Consider the following 15,000-nt stretch of genomic DNA (forward strand, 5'->3'; position numbering starts at 1 on the left):
AACACTTGAAAAGGAGTCTCGAGCCTTCAACAATTCTTAACAGTAAGAAGAAACACGACGCCTGTAACAAGCCAATAGGCTAAAAGAGCTGGAGTCCATCCCGGTCTCTATAGCGTGAAACAGACAAAGCAATTGCTGCAAAGTACTTTGCGCCAGATCTAATAATCGCTTCATTAGTTGGGACTTTCACCTGTCCAACATGTACCCGATGTGGGAACGAACCCGAAACCGAAGAGCATCTAGTTTGTTGAACGGTGTGTTGTGACGAAGCTTCGGGGCTGGTTTGCGACGATGCACTAGTGTGGTAAAGAATTTGCAGATTGGGTCGATCGTCATAACATAGTAGTGTGAGCACCATTAGAAGCTGCTGCCAGATCTAATAGACCCAGCTACCCAATCACTGTCGACTGGACAGGGGGGTCATAAAAAAATCTCGACTGAACTCGGCATCGATCTCGGTCCCTTTGATTGTGAAGCAGATGGGGACTCGAATCGGAGACTTGCAGGTCAGAGTCAAATATCAAACCGCAATACCAGAAATCGTACATGTAGTGCTATGCCACTTGTCCTAATTATTCTCCTCCTCCTTCTCCTCCTCCTCCTCCTCTTCCTCCTCATCGTCGTCGTCGTCGTCCTTGTCGTCGTATTCCTCCTATTCCTCATCCTTCTCGTCGCCCTCCTTCTACTCCTTTTCCCAATGCCACCACCGCCAAAACCACCATTATCAATACCAGCACCTTCTCCACTCCCACCATCTCCTCCTCCTCCTCCTCCTCCTCCTCCTCCTCCTCCTCCTCTTCCTCCTTCTCGTCGTCGTCGTCGTCGTCGTCGTCGTCGTAACCCTCCTATTCCTCCTCCTTCTCGTCGTCCTCCTACTTCTTTTCCCAATGTCACTGCCGCCACAACCGCCATTATCACCACCACCACCATCTGCTCCTCCTCCTCCTTCTCCTCCAGCTCTTTCTTCACATTAATCATTCCTCATTAAAATTCAAAATGCTCAAAATAATTGGAAAAAATAACAACAAAACAAAACAAACAAACAAAATTAAAAAGAACATTGAAGCCCCCCCCCCCCCCCAAAAAAAAAAAAAAAACCCCAAAAAACCCCCCCAAAAAAAACAAAACAAAACAAAAAAAACAAAAAAAAAAAACAAACCAAAAAAAAAAACAAACAAACAAACAAAAAAACCCAAAAAAACAAACCAAAAACAAAACAGAACAAAAAACAACAAAACAAGAAAAAAAAACCAACAAAAAAGGTTAAAGAACGCATTTCGGGAAGTCCAAGTTTTGAAAGTTTTTTTGCTAAGACGGGGATCATTTAATTCGATCGATATTTGAAGGACGAGTTTTTCAGTCAAATTTCTAAATATGTGTTTTCCAGAGCACGGTGGTATTATAGCATTGTGTGTGTGTGTGTGTGTGTGTGTGTGTGTGTATGTGTGTGTGTGTTGTGATGGGGGTGGAGGGCGGGGTGGGGGTTTGAGGGAGTAAATGGAACATTATGAAACATTATTGAGTATGATAAACTCGTGGACATGTGCCATAATAATTATACATTTCTACCAATGTTCCATTATATCCAGCTGTGTGTCCAAGATTCTACAGCGTTACCAGGAGACGGGCAGTATTCGCCCAGGAGTCATCGGAGGCAGTAAGCCCAGAGGACCTTCCAGCAACGGTGATGGAACATCCGTTCAGGAGGATGTCTCCGACATCAAGAGGGATAACCAGACTAGTTCTTTCCATGGGTGGGAACTGGGACATAAACTACCCCACCTTAGTCACAACAACGTAAGTACATGACGACTGCCCCCCCCCCCCCCCCCCCCCCTCTCCGCGGATAATTTATTATTAGTAACATCATGTGAACACTGTATGGCTGGGAACCGGTCCCTCAGAGCCATTAGGCCATGGAGCAGGAGCTTATTCCGGTTTCCGGTCACTGTGTGACCCAGGTTTTAAAGTTTATGTCGGGTGAATATTACCTCGAAAAGTGAATTAAAAAATGAAATAGACCTAGTGATTAATTTATAAACTTCGAATCATTTACAATGAAAAAGAAAAAAAGTATTTATTCTTCACTTTGATGACGAGAAACTAACCCCAAGTTTTAGGTTTATGAATATTGATTGAATTTCTAGTACAGAGTACCTTGCTTGGTCATTCCGACATAAAACCGGTTTGATACGGTGGTCACACATCGCTTGTCACCCTTTGGATATCTTTTATTTTTTCAAGGGTTTTAAGGCGCTTACGACACGTAATTTAAGTCATAAATTTCAGCGCCAATAAAAAGGAAGAAAATAATGGGATAGTTAAAAAAATTCTAGATACTTACCATTAAACTACTTACTACAGTTAATCATCATCGACTAATAGGAGCATAAGGCATCTATCTACTTAAAGACATACATTTCTGTCTGTCGACTGCAGCATGGACACCGCCGATGTTATTCCAGGTTAAGCAGCTTCCATTAACCCTCTTCTTACCACCTACAGCAAAATCGTCACATTTGTTACGACACAATATACATTTTTTTATTATTCAGATTTATTTTGTATATCACAAACTTTGAAGAATGATTTTTGTTTAATTAATAAGAACATAAAGTTGTTTTGTAGAGGGCTTGTTTGATTTTTAAAAATCAATTTTTCTGCTGGGTAAGCCTGTCATTTTGGGGAAAATACTGAAAATGATCGGTAAGAAGAGAGTTAAACTACTTATTACTTAATCATCATAAGGCATCTACATCAAGATTTCCATTTCTGTCTGTCGGCTGCAGCATGGACACCGATATTGTTCCAGGCTAGGTCAGCCTCTATTAAACTACCTACTACTTAAACCATCATCGAGAAACAGGGAGCATAAGGCATCTACTTCAAGACATACATTTCTGTCTGTTGACAGCATGGTCCACAGACTACTAGGAGTCCCGTATTCTCTATGGCATGGACACCGATGTTGATCCAGGCTAGGTCAGCCTCTTTAACTTCTTTATCCATAGATCTTCTCCTGGTTTCTTTGGATCTCCCTCTTCGTCTTTTACCACCAGCCGTCCAGTGGAGTGTTATTCTTGGCAGAGCAGTTGCCCCCATTCTGGCGACATTGATGTCCTAGCCATCTTCATCTCCATCTGCTCCTATTTATAGTTGTAGCTTTTTTTACAATTAAAAGAACAAGAGAAAGACTAAGTTGAAGGGGATATAGGGAGGCTAGCCTATCGCAAAGTACTTTCCTCCATATTTTACAGACCACGCTACCCAATCATAGCTTGTTGAAGGAATAAATCATGAGGTATTGTGAACCGCATTGAGCTTTGCAAACACCCGGCAATGCGCTTAATAAATGGTCATAGTCATTATTTATTTTCTCCTAAAATGTTTGCACTATAATAATACCCTCTGCCCCCCCCCCCCCCCCCCCCCCCAAAGAAAAAAAGGACCAAAAAACCCACACAAAAAAAACAAAAACAAAAAAAAAACAAAAAAAAACAAACAAACAAACAAAAAACACACCCCCACAAAAAAATCAAACCAAACCAAACAAACATCAAAAACAAAACAAAACAAAACAAAAACAAACAACAACAAACAAACACATTTTTCCCCTTTCTCATCTTGGCACGCCGCTCTATTTTTCAGGACACTCCCGTGTGCGATCAAACCATTCCTAATGTGAGCTCCATGTCACGTGTGTTCCGCTCACGTTACGACGAAAGAAAGGATGTGCATGACGCTGGCATGGTCGATGGGGGTGGAGCTATCGTAGACCCCGCCCATTTGAGGAGGAGCGATGATATTGACCGTGCTGACCCTGATAGACTTGATGGTAAGTGATAAAATAATTTTCTATTATCTATTTAAAAAATAAGGGTTTTGTCCATCCTTCTTATAAATTTATGATGATGAAACCCCTCTCCGCCCTCCGACACACGCTCACACACACACACACACACACACACATACACATACATACACATTAAACAACAACAATAAAACCCCACCAACATACGCATGCACAATCACACATATTCACACGCACACAAATGCAAACACACGTAATCGAATTAAGCATGGTTTCGGACATACTAATAAACCATAAACAGTTCCCTTCTTACTTAAAATAACAAACAAACAAACAAAATACAAAACAAACAAAAAAACAAACAAAAAAAAAACAAAAAACAAAAACAAAAAAAAAACAAACAATTTTCTTTAAAAAAGAACAAACGGATACATTACAAAGCACAGCAAAATGTCAGGAATCAATTAATTATTATAATAAACAAATGCACGAAGTATCTGAGGAAGTGTGTATGAAAGGTGCCAGACAAAGCAAGAAAGAAAAATACAAGACAAAAAAAATAAACATCCCAAAAAATTATCCTACCTCGACTGGGGATCGAACCTCAGACCTTCTGATTATCGGTCAGACGTGTTATCATTACACCACAGGGGCTCGGACTGCTCTATGAATCAACGATTGGGCCTACAACTCCTAAGCATCTTATTTCCATACACTAATAGATTCAAACAAAGATAAATTATGTTTAACGTCCGAATGGGTGATAGCGAGGTTGTGTCCGTTACACACAATACCCCATGTGACTCATAATATTATGTGAATGAGTACGGGGCTGTAAGCATTGCGTTTGTTTGTTGTTGCTTTTAAAAACATATTTTTGTTGTTGTTAATCTTGTTTTTTTTTTAATTAAATTATTTTTCTTTTCTTTTCCTTTCTCTCATTCTCTTCCTCCTCCTCCTCCCGAGAGCGAAAGAGTGAGAGAGAGAGAGAGAGAGAGAGAGAGAGAGAGAGAGAGAGAGAGAGAGAGAGAGAGAGAGAGAGGAGGGGGGGGGGGTAGTCACACTTGCGATTTGCTGTCGTCAAAACCGAGAGGTGTCGTATCATTTCAGGTTAGGATCTCTGACAATTTTATTCTCTGATTTCACCTGGCACATCTCCATAATATTAATTTATCTTTCATCATGAATTAAAAAAAAGCTCCATGGGCAAAAGGCTGTGAAGGACTGACTACTCTGAGACATAGACCTTTTCTTGCTCATGACTTGTCATTGACCTTACCTCTTTATTTTAACAACATCGTAATTTCAGGCTTATATTAATTTAAGAATTAGGTATTATCAGAGAGCCTTTATTAGTTAGTACTGTATTTAGGCTCTCTGGAAGTTCAGTAGCTGAAAAGGTTATTATGATGAGGTTCTATAAAATTTATTTAGAAATTCCCTTTGTGATTACTAGCTGAAACTTTTATAATATTTTATTCATATTATTATTCTCACCATTGAAGACGGTGATATAAGGGGTGATTGTCCTTGTATTAGGTATGGTGTTAACCAGTTAACTTGTACCGTTGTACTCTAGAATGACACGTATCTAAAAATTTGGCCAGAAAACTCGACCTTCAAATATCAATCGATTTAAATGACACCCTTCTTGGCAAAGACTCTTAAACCTGGATCTTAAGGAAGTTGGTAACAACAAGAGATGAAGTGAGTAGAAAAGTGCCAGAAGACAATAGAGAATTAAAATTTTCGCGGCGGTGGTGGGGTTTGAACCTGCGATCTTATTGGTACGACAACTCCGCCTGGCAGATGAGAGCGTGGCTCTACGTGTGAGCTATCCACGAATACAAAAATATTCGTATCAAACTCAGGTCATTTCTAGAGCTCTCTCTCACCCACTTCTGGAGACCGCGGCTTCGCTCGCCACACAACCATCGCGAAGTTACTTGACCAGCAGTTAAGCTTAATAGCTTAATAACACAAACATATAACATAGAAACGATTGAGACATTGAGGATGCTCCGGTATATGGGGTGAATTTTTAATTCAGAAAAGTGAGTGGAGCAGGCACTTATGTTGGTAACAACAAGAGATGAAGTGAGTAGAAAAGTGCCAGAAGACAATAGAGAATAACAATTTTCGCGGCGGTGGTGGGGTTTGAACCTGCGGCCTTATTGGTACGACAACTCCGCCTGGCAGGTGAGAGCGTGGCTCTACCGTGTGAGCTATCCACGAATACAAAAATATTCGTATCAAACTAGCGAGGACTCAGGTTTGAGAGTTTTGCCAAGATGAGTGTCATTTAAATTGATCAATTTGAAGGACGAGTTTTCTGGTCAAATTATTCAATACGTGTCTTTCTAGAGTAAGGGAGGCAGTTTAGTGGTTAATGGAGTTTTAAGGCTGGATGGTAACAGTAAACATGGAATATAAAACAGATAATATGTGTTATTGGTGTTATAAATCTGACCAGTGACGAAAACCAGGGAGGATAACAAAGAGGTAGTAACACTAGATGAATAGAACGTGGCCTTTTACTGACGGGGATACCTGTGACGACATTCCTCCCAATGGCGGGTTGTGGCCGTGGAGAGGGAGGGGGTGGGACGGTATGACCATTACCGTAAAACTACTGTGACATTGGCATCGAACATTACCGTAAAACTGATTGTGTCAGGGTATAATTGACATGGTTGGTCCTTCCAATAACAATCCCTTCACTCCTCCCTCCCTCTCCCCCCCCCCCCCCCCCCGCGCCCATTCTCGTCCCACCCTCTAAAAATCCCTTTCTTTGCACATCTTTCTGATGGAAACAGTGCAAACAATTGACGTTTCGGGTTCAAACCCATCGTCAGCAAAACAAATAAAGCAAAATGTTGTGAAAATTGTAGCGTGAAACAAAAAATCCTTTTATTTTTGGACTGTTCGATTCTCATGTGTTACCTTGCCTTGTTTGAATTGTTTTCAACTTTCCTACTTTGTTTATTATTTTGCTGACAAAGAATTTGTACCCAAAACGTCCATTGTTTGTATTATCTCCACCAGAAGGCTTTCCATTTTCACCTTTCTATGTGTAATTTTCCGATCCCGGGCGTCATACAGCCACCCCTCCCTCCCCAACCCCACACCGCTCTCTACTTCACTTAGCACATCCACGTTTTTCTCCTCTTTGTTTTGATAGCATCTATTGTAATAAAGGGTGCATTCCGATAGTTCAACAGGTAGAGCATTTGCCTGAAACCTCAGAGAGGCCTGATTTGAGCCCAATTGAGTCAATTAAAAAAACAAAACAAAAAAAAACAAAAACAAAACAAAACCAAAAAAAAAACAACAAAAAAACAAACAAACAAACAACAAAAAAACAACAACTCATTTTCAAACTTCTCTGCACAACAGAAAGTACCTTTTGATAAACTGTCCTTGACAAGCAATTGTTAAATGTCCATTTAACATTACACTTATGAGCTTTATGGCTCCAAGGGATATCTTTTTAAAATGTTTTTATTTTATTCATTCAAAAAATTTATTATTCTAAAAATAAATAACTCTTATCAGTTTTGATCTCTGCGAAAATTCTCTTTTTTTTTTTTTAGATATAAAATTATACAGCCAAAAGCGGCTTTATTAATATATATATATATATATATATATATATATATATATATATATATATATATATATATTATATATATATATTATAAATGGATAAAGCTGATTTTGGTAAACTTTGAAATTATAGACAGATACGGATCTTCTATCTCGAACGCTTCCAATAGATAATTAAAAATAAATAGATAAATAAATAAATAAAAAAAAAACCCCAAAGAGATAAAAATAATGAAATAAAGAAATGACTAAATTATAATTTAGATAAATTAATCGATAAACAAATAATAAACAAATAAATGAATAAATCCATTAATAATAAGAATTCATCTAGATCTAATTTCAGCAGAAGCTACGCAAGTAAGTAAATTGTAGCCTCTCTCTCGTCTAGCATGACATATCCAACCCTCTTTTTTCATCTTTAAACGGTCATTAATTCATACATTGTAATTTCTCAGAAACATGATATCTTTAATTTATTGCATGTTTATAATATAGTATATCCAAGACTTCAACAATAAATAAACCGCAATACGTAAAATCGTTAAATTTGATTCAAAACGAACCAAATATTCTTATAAAATCTGAACTTGATGCACAGCGATTACCATCCCTTTTTAAGCTTTTCATTCAATGCAATTAACCAGTTAACTCTGCTGTACTCTGGAAAAACTCAATTTTAAAAACTTGACCAGAAAACTCGTCCTTCAAATATCGATCGATATTTTGTATCTTTGACTCTCATCTTGGGGGAAAAAAACCCCTCAAATGGGAAGACTTCCTTGTTCCAGGTTTTGAGAGTTTTTGCCAAGATGAGGGTCATTTAAATCGATCGATATCAGAAGGACGAATTTTCTGGCCAAATTTTTAAATACGATATTTTTCCAGAGCACGGGAGTTAACTGGTGAACAATGCGATTTATTTGATATGTCAACCATATCCGATTATGGTGCAAAATCGTGCTGTGTTATGTCTTGATGACAATAGAACACATCAAACTGAGACCCGTAGGCAGCGTGACTACGGAACTCTTGCTGTGAAAAAAATAATTTTCTTTGATGATATTTTGATTGTAATAGTAATAGGGTTACATACTGTACATCAAAGTGTATGTTGTAACAAACAAAACTACACAAGTATCAAAATATCATTATCAAATTCTTTTTATTTTCGAATAATAATGATAATTATAACAATAATAATAATGATAAAATAACATCAAAATTCAAATTTCAAATTTCAATCCTCAGTGTGTGAAGGTTATGTATTGTTAAACAAGTATTTTATTATCATAATAGGAGATTGCGACGATCTTAACAACAAACACGATAAGTGAAACAGAACATAGCTAGAACACAACATAACTATCCAAGGTGGATTATAACCACATAAAAGAAAACACGTAAAGATAACGCGTATGCAAAACATAATAGATGAATGGATTACAACATTATGAATGTTTATATACGAAAAAAAGGCCCTCAGAGCCACTGGAATTTATCCCGGTTTCCAAAGCGTTAAATGGACATAACAAAATACTTAGGACGCTAGTCTATCACAAAATACTTTCCGTCAGATCTAGCAGACCTAGTTGCCCAGTCGCAGCTGGGTGGACAGGAGTGAGGGTGACTGGAAAAAACCCCAAACCAACTCCACTGCACCCGGGATCGATCTCGGTCCCTTTGCGTGAGTGTTCTATTAACTGAGCTATCGGGGCCCCAAAAGGAAAAACGAAGAACATAAAGTTGTTTTGTAGAGAGCTTGTTTGATTTAAAAAAATAATTTTTCTGCTGGGTAAGCCTGTCATTTAAGTAGTAGAATGCATTCAATAATATCCACATACATTAACTGTGACACATATCAACAAAGATGAACTCTAGGTTTAGTTTTATATATATTGTTATCCGCCACCCTCCTCCCCCTCACTCTCTTTCTTTCTCTCCTCTCTAGAGCTAGAGCTTTTTTTTATAGCACAATATCCACAAAACGTGCTCAAAGCGCTTTACAAAGGGTTCTTGACCAACAGCAACATGTAATATGTAGAACGAGACGTGGCATCTGTTAGGCGATATTACAATTTTTCCAACAGAGACAACGCTGTTAACGGCCAGGTACTCAATTAACATCTAACTACGGTGAAAGAATGTGAGTAAAGAGCCTTTTCCAATGACTAAACTATGCACCGAGAGAGGCTCAAACCCAGGACCTTCCGATCCGAAAGCGAGTGTCATACTACAAGACCACATAGCCGCATTCTCTCTCTCTCTCTCTCTCTCTCTCTCTCTGTCTCTCTCTCTCTCTCTCTCTGTCTCTCTCTCACTCTCTCTCTCCCCCCCCCCTCTCTCTCTTCACTCTACCCCCTCCCCTCGCTCTATTTCTCTCTCTCAATCACTCAGTACCTAGACTTAGAAGAAAAATCCGACTTTTTATATTTGACATGGACCAGAAAAAGAATGATGGATTATTCCAATTGTTCTTCTCTTTCCATTCCTTGTCCGTCTTCCACCGTCTCAAAACGGTATAATGTCGAAATGAAAACTGCCCTAAAAAGTGAATAATATGATAATTAAAAAACGGGAATCTCTAGTGTTATTCAATATGAGAAATAGTATTTACCCTATTCTCCACATTAACTGACCCCAGGTTTCATATTTGTGACAATGAATAGAATTTCCATCACCTTGCTCGTTCTGACCTTATTACCGTTTTGAGACGAAGGCCCGACGTGTACATAAATGCAGGTCTGACATCCGAACCCACTTATGTTGTAATGAACAATATTTTGTGTCATTAAAAAAAAGAAAGATTTCCATTACAACAATGAGCCCATAAAGAATTGGGTTATTAGACCTGCAAATATGTGCTCGTCGGTCTGGTCTTATAATATGGTGGAAAATCTGGCCCTATTTTTTTCTTTATGTTAGGTTGTCACAGATGTCGTGTATTTGGACTCCCGTAACAAATCTCAACAGATTGATGAGGACATTCTTCAAAATCTCATCTGATCTTATCTTATCTAAATATCTTTTTTAATCACGAGAATAAGGCTGAATGGAGCTGAGCCCATAATATGTTCTTATGAATAAATATACACCCAAGTCGTCTAATCCCGTCCGTTTTATATTATAATTCTAGCCGTTGTTTACATGAAACACAACACCACATCTATCAAACCGCGAACCGCGGAAACGGCTTTAAATTATGTATGTGATTTACGCCTGGTCGCTTAATCATTAAAATCCGAAAAGGAGACAGATAGAGAGACACAGTAAAATAATCAGATTCCAAAACCGAAAATGACGAAGTCTCAAAAAGATATTAAAAAAACATTAATGTTTTTCTCAAGATCTTTGATATGTTGTAGTTTATGATTCTTTAGCCTCCGTATCTGTGATGAAAGAGCCTGATAAATGGTTTCATGCTTTCCTTTTAGAGCAGAGAGAAATTTCACGCATGAGGTGACCAATGCGAAGAATCACCCCAGGGACACCTCTATATTAAAAGATTCTCCCTCCCCCGCTCTCCGAGTCCCCTGCTTGGGATGTTTCATTCACGGACAGAATAATATAATATATATGATAAATCACAGTCTTAATTCGGGTTCCCCTTGTTCTCCGCCGCATTAGTCAACTGACTTCTCCGTCAACAAAAGATTTGTTTATCCCTTGTCTTCTCAGCCGTGATGATGTATATTCACAACAACCCTTCTACCCTTACGTAGGCTGACAATCGGGGTGTGATCTTCCTACCATTCTGCTAGAATAGACCCGTGCAGGCTTAATACACCCCTGTTTATCCTATTTTTACATACACTGGAAATTTTCCATAACGACACATGAAGCGGAACTCCACCGCAATACGCTCTGTCCTGGCGTGCTGAAGGGATCTCCGTCAGGGGTCTCTTTGGAAGTGATTGACCCGATCTCTGACCCCCTGCTAGAGGAGTTGCCTTTGTAATATGAGCTTGCGTCTTAATCTTTATTTTCGGGGGTTTGGCTTCAAAGTTTTTTTTTTTTTTTTGTTTTCCTTTTTTTTCCCGTTTTGTTTGTTTCGGAGTTTCATATCCAGAAGAAGAAGGAGGAGGATGAAGATGAGCAATGGAGGTGGAGAGAATAGTGGTGGTAGTAAGTAGTAGTTTTAGTAGTAGTAGTAGTAGTAGTAGTAGTAGTAGTAGTAGTAGTAGTAGTAGTAGCAGTAGTAGTAGTAGTAGTAGTAGTAGTAGTAGTAGTAGTAGTAGTAGTAGTAGTAGTAGTAGTAGTAGTAGTAGTACATGCCATGTAGTAGTGATGGTAGTAGTAGTAGAAGTAGTAGTAGTAGTAGTAGTAGTAGTAGTAGTAGTAGTAGTAGTAGTAGTAGTAGTGGTAGTAGTAGTACATGTCATGTAGTAGTGGTGGTGGTAGTAGTAGTAGTAGTAGTAGTAGTAGTAGTAGTAGTAGTAGTAGTAGTAGTAGTAGTAGTAGTAATGGTAGGAGTAGTAGCAGTAGTGGAAGTAGTAGTAGTACTAGTAGTAGTAGTAGTAGTAGTAGTAGTAGTAGTAGTAGCAGTAGTAGTAGTAGTAGTAGTAGTAGTAGTAGTAGTAGTAGTAGTAGTAGTAGTAGTAGTAGTAGTAGTAGTAGTATGTAGTAGTAGTAGTAGTAGTAGTAGTAGTAGTAGTAGTAGTAGTAGTAGTATAGTATAGTAGTAGTAGTAGTAGTAGTAGTAGTAGTAGTAGTAGTAGTAGTAGTAGTAGTAGTAGTAGGTAGTGGTAGTAGTGGTGGTAATAGGGTAGGAGGAGGAGGAGGAGGAGGAGGAGGAGGAGGAGGAGGAGAAGGAGGAGAAGGAGGAGGAGGAGAAGGATGGAGAGAGGGGAGGAGAGGGAGGTGGAGGGAGGGAGTGCAGGAGAAGTGGGTAAAGGAGGAGAACAGAATAGAAGCAAGAAATGGGAGAGGAAGCGACGGGAGGAGGAGGAGAAGGAGGAGAATGCGGAAGAAAATGAAAAAGGAAGAAAATGGAAAGAACATGCAAACATATTTTAAAAAATAAATAAATAAATAAATAAATAAATAAATAAAGGAAAAGATGACGGAGCAAGGAAACAGCCTACCGTTCACCCCAAAACGTACATTAAAAAAATTCCCCCCAAAAAAACAAAAAAAACAAAAAAAAAAAAAACAACAACATAAACAACAAATCAAACAAACAAAAGCTCCCAACAAAAACAACAATAACAAAAAAAAAAACCAACAAAAAACAAACAAACAAGATAAATCAAACAAAACACGTGGATATTTCTGCACACCCCTATAACGCTACATGGGGCCACAATCTAGTCTAATCGAATTTTCTGAACAGGATGGAAAAAAGATGTGTTTACATTCAAACTAACAAGATTTAGGAAAATTAAGATGTTTTTTTTTTTGTTTTTTTTTTGGTTTGTTTGTTTTGTTTCTGTTAAAGTTGTAAAAGCAAAATTCACTTTTACTTAATGAAGGCATTTAATTTTATTTCAACACAAATTATACGAGTTGAGTTTAAAATTAAAAATTACAACCTTCTGATCGTCCCGGCATGACACTGTTTTAAGCGATCGGTCACATAATAATAATAATAATAATAATAATAATAATAATAATAATAATAATAATAATAATAATAATAATAATAATAATAATAATAATAAATGGCATTTATATAGTGCTTCTCCCCGTTGACACAGACTCTAAGCCCTTTACAGTGTTATATAACAATACATTTTACAGTTAGACAAATGTAGCTGGATAAATAAATGATACGAGTTCTTACTTACTTACTTATCCGAACCAGCGACCACCTGAGCTCTAGCCCTTCGGTCTTGTGCCATGACGTAGAAGTTAGATGTCTTTTGTAGTTGTTCCAGGTGACTATAATGATACGAGTTCAAGTTAACAGCAATAGAACATGATAATAGTTTAGCAACCTATGATGTAAAAAGACAAATTTTAAGGGAGATTTTGAAAGTTGTCAACGAATCAGAACATCTCATAGTGTGATGGGAGAGAGTTCCAAAAAATAAAAATAAATAAAAATCATATTATAATATTATAATCCATTGACTCAAAACGGTATTTCTGTGGAGCTAACCAGACACCCCCCCCCCCCCCCCCCCCCGCGCTCAAAAGAAAAAAATGATCAGAAATGTGAATTTTCAACTTTTGTCAATTTCACAAAATAGAGTCTTTCTTCTCAGTAAGAAATAAAAAACTTATTCAAAGACTCAATTTTTGTCCATATTTTTTCAGCATCCTACGTAAACCAGTCTAGTCCGACGTAATACTGTTTTAGGCAAATTGTGGCCACATAACATAGTATAGGGAAAATACACTGTTTTATTCACCAGCGATACGTTTTGTACAAACTCTTTTAAAGAGCCATCACTGCCAGGAGCCAGGTTCTCATTCAACGACACCAGGAACGAGAGGGATAGATCAAAGACAATCCAAATAATTCGACGGATAGATGAGCGAGGGACAAGGTTGATGATGGATGGGGACACAAAAAGAATGGATGTAAAAAAAAAGAAGAAAAAAAAAAAGGTGTTCGAACGGGTTGGCAGATGGATAAGTGGATTGATAGATGCCTTAATGGATAGGTGAACGAAAGGATTAAACACTAGTGAATTGCTAAAAGGATGCGGGGGGATTTTATTACTTGTCGCTAGGGGGTCGTCAAACCCTGACTCTAATCCTCCGCGCGCGTTGAATTCTAAGGACAAATTTGCTTAGTGGAGAATTCCTCCAAAATGGATTGCCCACACCTTGAAAAGTGCTACGGGGTAGAGTTTTAATAGGGAAGACGGATTAAATGATAAGAATAATGGAAATCATAACAACATTATTTAGGGGAAAAGAAAGTTTTGTATGGATGAGACGTGAGTGGGTATCATATTTCATTAATTAAAAAGACATTTGAGCAGGGAGAAAAAAAATAATCATCGATTGTATGAGCGTGATCTGGATGCTTGGTGTGACCGGCTCATAACTGAACCTGTCCGTGTGTGAAATAATTTTTGTGTTTCTCTTAAAAATGACACATAACCAAATTTGTACATTCAATGCATTTGTTGTATACAGTTTTTGTTGAGAAAGACATAATTGGCAATTATGAATATTTTTGCATTTGATTTACTCGATTTCTTTGGACGAAATAAATGTTGTTATTTTTTGTTCTCGTTTTGAATTAAGTTGTCGTTTTGATATTTAAATTTCAATGGCATGTCTGGTACAGCTTTACTATTGATAAAGCGTTAATAACCCGAAACGTTCTTTGCCTATACAACCTTGAACCGATTAAGATTGTTCCCGACCATTCACAATTCACCATGCAAGATAACTCCTTACAGCTTATAGCAGCCATCCTATTTGCACAGTTACCTCTCTTCGCTTAGCGTTCTCGTCGAACAGTGAAGCGTGATAAATGAATTGCATTTATTTATACGATCTCTCTTACCATTTCCTTTATATATATATATATATATATATATATATATATATATATATATATATATATATAATATATATATATATATATATATATATATATATATATATATATATAATAAAAACAA

The 15,000-nt window shown here is 37.6% G+C and overlaps 1 protein-coding gene across 4 annotated transcripts in view; it reads left to right on the forward strand.

The window, feature by feature from the left end:
• Window positions 1-15,000, forward strand: part of LOC144970904 (uncharacterized) — a 61,760-nt gene that overhangs the window by 39,563 nt on the left and 7,197 nt on the right. For all 4 annotated transcript variants that reach the window (XM_078911046.1, XM_078911047.1, XM_078911048.1 and 1 more), the window contains exons 4-5: window positions 1,590-1,797; window positions 3,649-3,835. In XM_078911046.1, coding sequence (XP_078767172.1) covers window positions 1,590-1,797; window positions 3,649-3,835 — 395 coding nt within the window. The remainder of the gene's footprint in view (window positions 1-1,589; window positions 1,798-3,648; window positions 3,836-15,000) is intronic.

This window comes from Berghia stephanieae, chromosome 4 (genome assembly GCF_034508935.2).
Source record: "Berghia stephanieae isolate SIO BIC M18660-M18661 chromosome 4, UCSD_Bste_1.3, whole genome shotgun sequence".
Classification (NCBI taxonomy): Eukaryota; Metazoa; Mollusca; class Gastropoda; order Nudibranchia; family Aeolidiidae; genus Berghia; species Berghia stephanieae.